The sequence below is a fragment of the Orycteropus afer genome, unplaced genomic scaffold (assembly GCF_000298275.1).
Source record: "Orycteropus afer afer isolate SDZICR_OR568_19922 unplaced genomic scaffold, OryAfe1.0 scaffold00016, whole genome shotgun sequence".
NCBI classification, from domain to species: domain Eukaryota; kingdom Metazoa; phylum Chordata; class Mammalia; order Tubulidentata; family Orycteropodidae; genus Orycteropus; species Orycteropus afer.
In genome coordinates this window covers 14,574,741-14,585,667 of record NW_006921603.1, presented here as the reverse complement: position 1 = coordinate 14,585,667, position 10,927 = coordinate 14,574,741, and the positions used below count along the sequence as shown (strand labels likewise).

The 10,927-nt window shown below is 37.1% G+C and overlaps 1 protein-coding gene across 1 annotated transcript in view; it reads left to right on the top strand.

Moving 5' to 3' along the window:
• The first annotated feature begins 9,366 nt into the window (after window positions 1–9,366).
• LOC103213315 (integrin subunit beta 3 binding protein) overlaps window positions 9,367–10,927 on the top strand; it is an 88,759-nt gene continuing 87,198 nt past the window's right edge. The window contains exon 1 of the mRNA XM_042783339.1: window positions 9,367–9,436. Coding sequence (XP_042639273.1) covers window positions 9,367–9,436 — 70 coding nt within the window. The remainder of the gene's footprint in view (window positions 9,437–10,927) is intronic.

Here is a 10,927-nt window from a genome sequence, read left to right as displayed (position 1 = left end):
GCCTTCTAGTAGAAGTAAAATGATCTTAGAGCTTTTCTCATTTTATTCAACCCAAAGAACAATTCTGCCTCCATCTTTTCTTTACCTTCTAGGATCATCATTCCAAAATAAATCCATTTTACTTCTGTAAAAATTCTTTGACTAATTCTTTATTAATGTTTTGCTTTTTGACACCAGAAATATGTGTTTTCCATATACATATGAAAGCTAGACAATGAGTAAGGAAGTCCACAGAAGCATTGATGCCTTTGAATTATGGTGTTGGTGAAGAATATTGAATAACCATAGACAATGGGAAAAGCAAACAAGTCTGTCTTGGAAGAAGTACAGCTAGAATGCTCCTTAGAAGTGACGATAGCAAGACTTCATTTCATGTACTTTGGGCATGTTATCAGAAGTGAGTTGTCCCTGAAGAAGGACATTATGCTTGGTAAGGAAGATGGTCAGTAAAGAAGAAGAAGACCTTCAATGAGATGGATTGACACAGTGGCTGCACAAATGGCTTCAAACATAGCCATGATTGTGAGGATAGCATGGAACTGGGCATTGTTTCATTCTGCTGTACATAGGGTCACTAGGAGTAAGAGTACACTGAATGGCACCTAACTAGAACAGCAATAATTGTTTAAGATTTTTGGCCAATTTTGTCATGAGGAATAGCAGAATTAATCATTTATTTAGATGCTGGAACACAATGAATATACTTCTGCATATAATGGAGTGGTGTTCCTGTTCACCCATGCTGTAAGAGTGATTTTTGTGTGGCCACTGAAAGTGTTGAACACAAAGGAAAATAGGCTTGAATGAAGAGAAAAGTGCAAAAGATACAGGAGATTTTTCCATTTGCTCATTCCCACACATAGAATGGAAAATAAATCATTTCAGATATCTACGTTTATACTTAAGGAGTCATAAGGGATATAAATTTGGACATTGTCTGTCATCAGGGGATTTCTAAGCATCTCATAAGCATACTCAGTAATTCTCTAAACAGTTGTGAAGTTGGTAGCTGGCAATATTATCATCTCCATTATAGTGAGGAGTAAATGGAAGCACTGAAATACTAAGTGGTATTTTTATCTTCCATTCAGAAATTTCTTACTGCTTTACAGGCCAGTATTATTATCAACTTTATGATGCTTAGTGAGATTATATGGTATACTCAACCTTACAGGAAGTATTTGACATAGTATCAGGGCTCCCTAAGTCTTATCTGCTTGACTATATTCTTTACCCACACACACACACACTTTTGCTCTCAGCTCTGCTATCCAAATCATATTTTATCGAATGTTTTAAAATTCCTAATAGAGAAACTCAAATTGTATAATTTCTTGAGTTTTTGAGTTCCTAGTTCTTAATTAGGAATCCAATGATAATTCACTTTTTTTTTGTGGAATAATTTCTTTAATATTGTCATTGCTATTAGTAACATCATATAATCAAATGTGTCTATTTGTTCTGTTCTGATGAATCAGAGTCCTCTTTAGTATACTACCAAGTGTTAAGCTAAGTAAAATTGAGAATGATTATCTTAGATATTAATACCGATAAATTTATATATAAAGAGATACATAATTACTTTCTATTCCTGTTGATATAAAATTGCATGTCATTTTTCTTTTTTTAATCTGTTTTCAGATTGTCAGCAGGAAGAATACTCATAGTAACTAGAGTTAAATTATGTGACTAAGTGGAAATTTGGGTAAGTTGGAAGTAAGAAGTCACCTGTAGGAATTACATGGCTACCTATGAGAGGGAAGTAATTAGGTAGGTGCTCAAATAGTGTTAGTCAATGATTAAATATTTTAGGAACATATTCATCCCATATATCTAATCAAGTCTTCTTTATATGTTTCATCCATCTCTTCTTCTTTAGTCCTACTAATATCATCCTAATCCTCCTTACATTATATAGTTCATAGGCAAAAGAATGCCTTGCATATAGTTGTGTTTAGTTTAATGAATGATAACCTGATTGACAATGAACCTGAATCTAGTAGAATGGTAAGAATTGCTGTTAGGTGCCATCAAGTCAGCTTCAACTCATAGCGACCCTATGCACAACAGAACGAAACACTGCCCGGTCCTGGGCCATCCTCACAATCCTTGATATACCTGAGCCCATCGTTGCAGCCACTGTGTCATTCTGTCTTGTTGAGGGCCTTCCCCTTTTTCGCTGACCCTCCACTCTACTGAGTATGATATCCTTCTCTAGGGAACGATCCCTTCTGACAACATGACCAAAGTAAGTGAGACGATATCTGGCCATTCTTGCTTCCAAGGAACGTTCCGGGTACACTTCTTCCAGGACTGATTTTTTCGTTCTGGCAGTCCATGGTACTTTCAGTATTCTTCACCATCACCACAACTCAAAAGTATCAACTCTTGTTCACTCTTCCTTATTCATTGTCCAGCTTTCACACACATATTAGGCTATGGAAAAACACCATGGCTTAGGTTAGGTGCACCTTAGTCTTCAAAGAGATATCTCGGCTCTTCAGCACTTTAAAGAGGTCTTTTGCAACAGATTTGCCTCATGCAATGTGTAGTCTGATTTCTTGACTGCTGCTTTCATCGATGTTGATTGTGGATCCAAGTAAAATGAAATGTTTGACAATTTCAGTCTTTTCTCCATTTATTGTGATGTTGCTTCTCGGTCCAGTTGTGAGGATTTTTGTTTTCTTTATGTTGAGGTGTAATACGTACTGCAGGAGCTCTGGTAGCATAGTGCATAAGGCACTTGACTGCTAACCAGAAGGCTGGCGGTTCACATCCACCAGCCACTCCTCAGAAGGAAGGTTGGGCAATCCTACTTCTGTAGTGGTACTGCCTCGGAAACCCAAGGAGGAGTCGCTATGAGTTGGGGCTGACTCGACGTACATAACAACACAACAGCAATCCATGCTGCGAACTGTAGTCTTTAATCATGCCATGTTCTTCTTCATGTAATCCAGCTTCTTGGTTTATTTGGTTAGCATACAGATTAAGTATAGTGAAAGGATACAACCCTGATGCACTCTCTTCCTGATTTTAAACCATGCAGTATCCCTTTGTTCTGTTCAAACGACATTCTCCTGGTCTATGTACAGGTTCTTCATGACCACAATTAAGTATTCTTGAATTCCCATTCTTCTCAACATAGTCCATAATTTATTGTGATCCACACAATCAAATGCTTTGCATAGTTAATAAAACACAAATAAACATCTTTCTGGTACTCTTTGCTTTCAGCCAAGATCCATAGGATATTAGCAGTGATATCCCTCATTCCATGTCCTCTTCTGCATTTCTGACAGTTCCTTGTCAATACTCTGCTGCAACCATTTTTGAATTATCTTCAGCAAGATTTTAGTTGCATGTGATATTAATGATATTGTTTGATAATTACCACATTCTGTTGGATCACCTTTCTTTGGAATGAGTACAAATATGAATCTCTTCTAGTCAGTTAGCCAGGTAGCTATCTTCCAGATTTCTTGGCATAGATGAGTAAGTGCCTCCAGCACAGCATCCATTTGTTCAGACATCTCAGTGGGTATTCTGTCAATTCCTAGAGCCTTATTTTTCACCAATTCCTGCCGTGCAGCTTCGACTTCTTCTTTCAGTACCAGTGGTTCTTGATCATAAGCCACTTCCTGAAATAATGTGAACGTTGACCAATTCTTTTTGGTACAGTGACTCTGTATATTCCTTCCATCTTCTTTTGATGCTTCCTGCATCATTCAGTATTTTGTCCATAGACTCTTTCAGTATTGTAACCCAAAGCTTGAATTTTTTTCTTCAGGTCTTTCAGCATGACAAATGCCAAGTGTATTCTTTCCTTTGGTTTTCTAACTCCAGGTCTTTGCATATTTCATTATAATAATTGACTTTGTCTTCTTGAGCTGCTCTTTGAAATCTTCTGTTTAGTTCTTTTATCTTGTCATTTCTTCCATTTGCTTTAGCTACTCTTCATTCAAGGTCAAGTTTCAGACTATTTTCTGACATCTGTTTTGGTCTTTTCTTCCTTTCCTGTTTTTTTAATGACCTTTTGCTTTTCTCAAGTATGTTGTTTCTGATGTTATCCCACAATTTGTTTGGGTTTTGGTCATTGGTGTTCAATATGTCTAATCTATTCTCAGATCATCTCTAAATTCAGGTGCGATATAATCAAGGTCATATTTTGGCTCTCGTGGACTTGTTTTAATTGGCTTCAGCTTCAATTTAAACTTGCATATGAGCAATTGATAGTCTGTTCCTGGCTTTGTTTTGACTGAAGATACTGAACTTCTCCATCACTTCTTTCCATAGATGTAGTCTGTCTGATTCCTGTGTATTCCATCTGATGAGGTCCATGTGCATTGCTGCCATTTATGTTTTGTAAAAAGATATTTGTAATGAACAAGTCATTGATCTTGCAGAATTCTGTCATGTGATCTCCAGCATCATTTCCATCACCATGCCCTATTTTCCAGCTACCAGTGATTCTTCTTTGTTTCCAACTTCTGTATTCCAATTACCAGTAATAATCAATACATCTTGATTGCATATTTGGTCAATTTAATACTGCAGAAGTTGCTAAAAATCTTCAATTTTCTCATCTTTGTTTTTGGTGGTTGGTACATAAATTTGAAAGATAGTAATATTAACTGGTCTTCCTTGTAGATGTATGGGTATTATCCTATCACTGACAGCATTGTACTTCATGGTAGATCTTGAAACATTTTTTGTGGTAATGAATGCCACACCATTTCTCTTCAATTTGTCATTCCCAGCATAGTAGATCATATGGTTGTCTGATTCAAAATTGCCAAAACCAGTCCATTTCATCTCACTAAATGCCTGGGACATCTACCTTTATGAGCTCCATTTCATTTCTGACAACTTCCAATTTTTGTATATTCATACTTTGTACATTCAACATTCTGATTATTAATGGATGTTTGCAGCTGTTTCTTCCCATTTTGAGTCGTGCCATGTCAGCATGTGGAGGTCCCAAAAGCTTTACTCCATCCACATCATTAAGGTTAACTCTACATTGAGGAGGCAGCTCTTCCACGGTTGTAGTTTGAGTGCCTTCCAACCTGAGGGGCTCATCTTCCGGCACTATATCAGTGTTTCAGGGCTGTTCTTCAAGTTTCCCAGTAATGTATCAGGCAATGTTTCACTGCTACTCATAAGACTTTCACTGACCAATTCTTTGAGAAGTGGATGGCCCCTTCCTTCTTCTGAGTGTGTCTCAGTCTAGAAGCTCTGCTGAAACTTGTCCATTGTAGGTCACCCTGCTGGTATATGAAATACCGGTGTCATAGCTTCCAGCCTAATAGCAACATGCAAGCCACCATAGTACGACAAACTGACAGATGAGTAGTGGATAAAAACAGATGGTAGGAATAGATGATCATAAATTCCTTTAGTAGATTTGCTCTTCTACCTGTTCTTTAACCCCCTCCCCCTCAATTCAACAAAGATTTCTTGTACACAGGACCTGAGATCTCAGTTTATTCCACTGGAACTGTGTGACATTGGAAAAATCACATAAACTCTTCCACACTGGTGAACTAACAGATTTCTCCTAGTATTGTCTGAGGAGCTCTGGTGGTGCAGTGGTTAAAATATTCGGCTGCTAACCAAAAGGTTGGCAATTCAAACCCACTAAGCCACTTCGGGGAGAAAGATGAAGTAGTCTGCTTCTGTAAAGATGTATAGCCTCGGAAACCCTAGGAAGGAAGTTTTCTGTTCTGTAGCGCCACTATGAGTCAGAATCGACTTGGTGGCACTGGCAGCTGTATAGTCTTGTCTATTAAATCTTTTTAGGACTCCTGTAATTATTGAGCTTTTGGTTATTTTGTATCTGAATTATCTGAACATCACATTACATACAACAGATCATGTTTTGGATTCTTACCAGTGTAATCAAAGTGGGAGATGTTGTTAGGTGCAGTCGAGTCAGTTCCAACTTATGGTGACCCTGTGTTCAACAGAATGAAACACTGCCTGGGCTTATGCCATCCACACGATCATTGCTATGTTTGTGCCCACTGCTGTAGCCACTGTGTCATTCCGTCTTTTCAAGGTCCTTCCTTTTTTTCTCTGACCTTCAACTTTACCACACATGATGTCCTCTAAGTTATCCCTCTGGATAAATAACATTACCAAAGTAGGCGTGAGGTTACAGCCTATTTTAACCCAGCTTATTGTTTACTTTTATGTATTTCCTTGGACTTCTTATATCAGCCTAGGACCTAATCTTGATACCTTTTAAATCCAGTTACTTTTTTGTTGTTGTTCATGTATTTACCAAACATTTATAGAGCTGAAGCACAAAGAAATTATACAGTTTCCCAAGATTCCATTAACTATTTAATAAATGATCAAGCAGAGATTCTAGTCCAGGACCTTCTGAAGTTGAAGTCCAGGCTCTTTCTGCTTTATTACACTACTGCCTCCTCAGAAACTCACTCTAGAGGAGGTAACACAGAGATGCACTTTCATTCAACATTCTTTCATTTGTTCAACACATTTTTACTGCATACCTACTCAAGTGATAAGCATAACCTGTAATACAAAGGAAAGTGGGATGAACAAAATACTATGATGGGCAGTCACCCACTGAACAGTTTCTTTCTGTAAAACTTAACCATTGGTCATCTGTTGTTGTTGCTGTTATGTGCCATTGAGTTGTCTCTGACTCATAGCGACCCCTCCTTGGGTTTCCAAGGCAGTATCACTACCGAAGTAGATTGCCCAATCTTCCTTCTGAGGAGTGGCTGGTGGGTTTGAACCGCCACCTTCTGGTCACCAGTCAAGTGCCTTAGGCACTATGCCACCACTGATAATACAGCACTTATATATGTTTTTAGATTGTCTGCCACTTTTATTTGTTCATACTTCTAGTCTATTCTTGTTTCGTTGAGAATTTACATTAAATTGATTTCAAATGGATTTCTAAGAGATTATTTAAGCCAAGTCAGTTAATCTCAAAAAATAATATTTTATGATCATTAGCATATATATATATAAGGAGCTCTGGTGGCACAGTGCCTGCATTTGACTGCTAACCAGAAGGCTAGCAGTTCATACCCAAACTTTTGCTTTGCAGAAGAAAGGTGGAGCAACCTACTTCCCTAAAGATGTATTTCCTTGGAATCCCAGGGGGGGTCGCTATGAGTCAGAACCATAGCGGTGAGTTTGATTTTTTTTTTTTTTTTTTGGTTTTTTTGAGCATACATATGATAGCAAAATTAGTTAATGCTTTTTAGATAGATTAAATTTCTATGTATAATATTTCCTGCTTGTTAGATTGTCCATCTCATCAGTTGTTTGTAAATCAAGTCAATTATTTGTAGTCATTTCCTATGATCTTGCATATTTTTATGCATATAATGCACTTGTTATACATTTTTGCATGCCATGCAACCCCTCACAGTATTATTTTTGTAAGCATGTCATACCAGTTCTTTTTTTTGCTTGTTGATGACTTCAGTTTTTTTTCTTTTTTTCCCCTGTACAATGGATTTAATATTAAGTTTTCATCTTGGTGCTTATTGACCTGGAGGTTTAGTTCTCAACAGTAGACCCCTCATCAGCCTACTTATGAGTTTCTAAAGCAGCCCCTCTCTCAGCAGGATTCCTTTCCTGTTCTACGAAGTGCTTTCTCCAATGCTGGAAGAAATCACTTTTTCTGCCCCTGAAAAAGCCTTCACCAGAGTGTCTAGCCCTAGCCTAAGGAGGTGAATGAATCTGTGCACCCTGGGCTGGAGAGTTCACTCAGGCAGGTGAATTCAACATGTTGTATCTGTACACATTCTGCCCTATTGTCAGGCTGGCCGGCCACCACACTTGGGCTGTTTGAGTCTCCCGCTTGGTTTAATGCAGTGGGACAGACATGAGAGCCACAGACACTGAGGGATTATGTGTTCCTCACTTGGACCAGAAGAGTCCAACTGCCTGTTGAGGGGCCCTGCGGGGCTGGGTCAGTGAAGGCCTGCAGCTGCATCATCCTGCTGCCTGTGTTCACGTGGGGCTGGCACTGCGGGACCTAGGCACGCTCGGGTAACAGACCCCCACCCACTGAGGGGAAAGCCAGAGCTTGGGCTGTAGCAGCCTTACAAGTAGCCCTATCCCCGTCTCCAGCGTGATGTACCTGGGCTCAGGTCAGCTACAAGGAACTCAGCCACTCTTAGGCTCAGGCATGAACTGCCCCAGAACAAATACACACTTTCGGTTGTTTATTTTCAGATTACGTCAGTATTACCAAACTTGACCCATGATTTCTTAACCATACTTACACCTTTATTATATAAATATGATTAAAAGTAACATTTTTGGAGACTTTGAATGAGGGTAAATAAGGCTGAAATTTGCTTCTGGAAATGCCATGAGACATGCATGGTGTATACATGTGCACACTATACCAGAAGTTTTTTAACATGCTTTAATCATTTCCACTTGTTAAATATGTGTGCACATTAATTACGCTGGTGTGCTATTGGCAAAAAATGTGGTATACAGTTTTGTTTTATAATCCAGTCTCTTTTTTGCCTTATAATGGTAATTTAAATAACTTTATTTCTGTGTCTCAGAGACCAAGAATGTGCTTTTAATGCTGCATTTGTCACTGGAAAAACTAGTTTTAATTCACATTGACCTTTCTCTCCTTTGAACATTTAGTCTGAATTCAGTAAAATGTTGATGACTGCTCTTTAGAAGACAGCTGTATGAAATAAAGTATTATAAATATCCAGCTTTCCTTTCTAAGCATTGTCACCAACAGCTGGGCATCAAGTTTAGCAGAACAGATTTTGCACACAGAGAGCCTGACATGTTCCTGAATCAGTTTAGTGAAGGTGACAAAAAATAGTTTCTTATGGGTTGGGGACTTATAAAGTCATAGAGCATCTGTTCCTTAGTTAAGTCATAGTCTGGTAGCACTGAATCATGTTTAAAGCTAGAATAATGTGTGAAACTTTTTTCACCTTGCTCATAACTTTATTTCAATGCCTAGTGCATTATTTCTACAAGTGATACACTTTTAATGTCTCCATTAAAGATATATAAATTATTTTGCTCTTACATAATATTTTTATTGTTGTTATTGTTATGTGCCATGGAGTCAGACCCAACTCAGTGACCCCTCCTTGGGTTTCCAAGTCAGTTTTTCGTGGTATTTAAAAATAAATACAGTAGTTTTTTGCTAAAATTTTTAATAATATGACTTTAATCTTTGAATTGTATGATAATCCATGTATGTAAGACCATATATAGGATATCTTTCAACTGACATCCACAAAGTAGGACATTATGTGAATTGGATATTTTACAAACACCATATTAAAACCTACTGGGAGTCTGCTTCAGATTGTCCTCATCATAGCTGTTGATATGGTGCTGCTGCTGGAGCTATTGGCAAAGGCCAGAGACTTGGGTCCTAGCAGCAAAGGCAGCTTGGCGGGTGGGAGCAGAGGGAGAGGAAGCTAGTGAGGAGGAATCTAAGTAGAGCCTGTGCCCAGATCTGTGTCCTCTGTCTCATCTGCCTGTAGGTAACCCACCCATAATCTGGGATTGCAAAAGTCTGGGTTTGGGGTCCTTTAAGCCATTAGGAGGAAATAAACAAAAAGAGAGCTGTTTTCTCCTTTAAAAAAACCCAAGAAACCTAATGGGACCATGGATGTACATGTGGTTTGTCCAAAGGGACCATAAGCAACGCTTACCTATATTAAAAAGTGATCCATTTAAATTATGATTCCGTTTTGGAATATGCTTTTAAAAACATTCCGTATCATTGCCATAAATGATTTCTTTCTTCATATGATATTCTGTTTTAGTAAGTTATATGAAATTTAGTTGGTAAAAATAACAGAGCTTGCTTTTATCTATTTTACTCTTAAATATTTGGTTACTTAAAGCATGTCAAATCTAACATTTCTTTAAATGTTTTTTGCAGTGTTAAAAGATCACTGAAATTGGAAGGTCTGTTAGAAGAAAATGTAAGTGTTTAAGAATTTGTAATTGCATGATAAGAGTGTGTTTTTAATTTTTAACTACAATTTACCGTACACAATGTAAAAATTATTTTTAAAAAAAGTTGTATAATTATAATTAGGATACCATTCTTCTTGCTATATATATATATATATTTTTTTTTTCAAATTGGATGTGTGAAAGTTTTTGTCCAGATTTAGGTGTTCATAAGAAGCAAATTATTTAGAAACTTTAATTAAATAATTTAGTAGAAATTAGTTTACTATTAATATTTTTCCACTTAAATGTACAAGAATCAATATAGAATAATGATAATACTTTAATCTGCATATAATAATATGCTAAATTGAAGTAAAAACATTAACATTTTTATATCAAAACTTGATTATTTCTCAGTTATGCTGGCATTATTAAACAATAAGACACTAGCAATGTAATAAATATCACCATATTTATCACAATAGAAATAAAATTGTACTGTTGCTATTACTTTGTTGTAAGTCTAGTCACATCACATATCCAATGGAGCTATCATGATATATGTTAATCTATTTTTTCATAGGAATTACAGATCTAGGTACAGATTCTAATACTGAAATACTTCTGGCCCCAGTAATCTTAAATGGATGTAAATCAGTGAGAAAGTAAATTAAAACAAATAGCTAGTCAATAAATGAGGTATGAAATCCCATATGATAATGCCTTTTCAAGAAATGAGTTTTAGATGGAATTTCTCTTTGGAAAACACATGAGTATTTAACAAAACAGAGTTTTTTGTTTTTTTTTTTTTTTCTTTCTTTTTTTTCTTTATTTTTTTTTTCTTCTTCTTCCCTCTCCCTCCCTTTTGTTTTTTGATCCCACAGAGCAGCACAATGTCCTCCACCACCTCCATGGTCAGCAGCACCCACACCAGCACCTGCCCTTCCCCAGTTGGCAGTGAGTATTCCTATGGAGCAAGTAC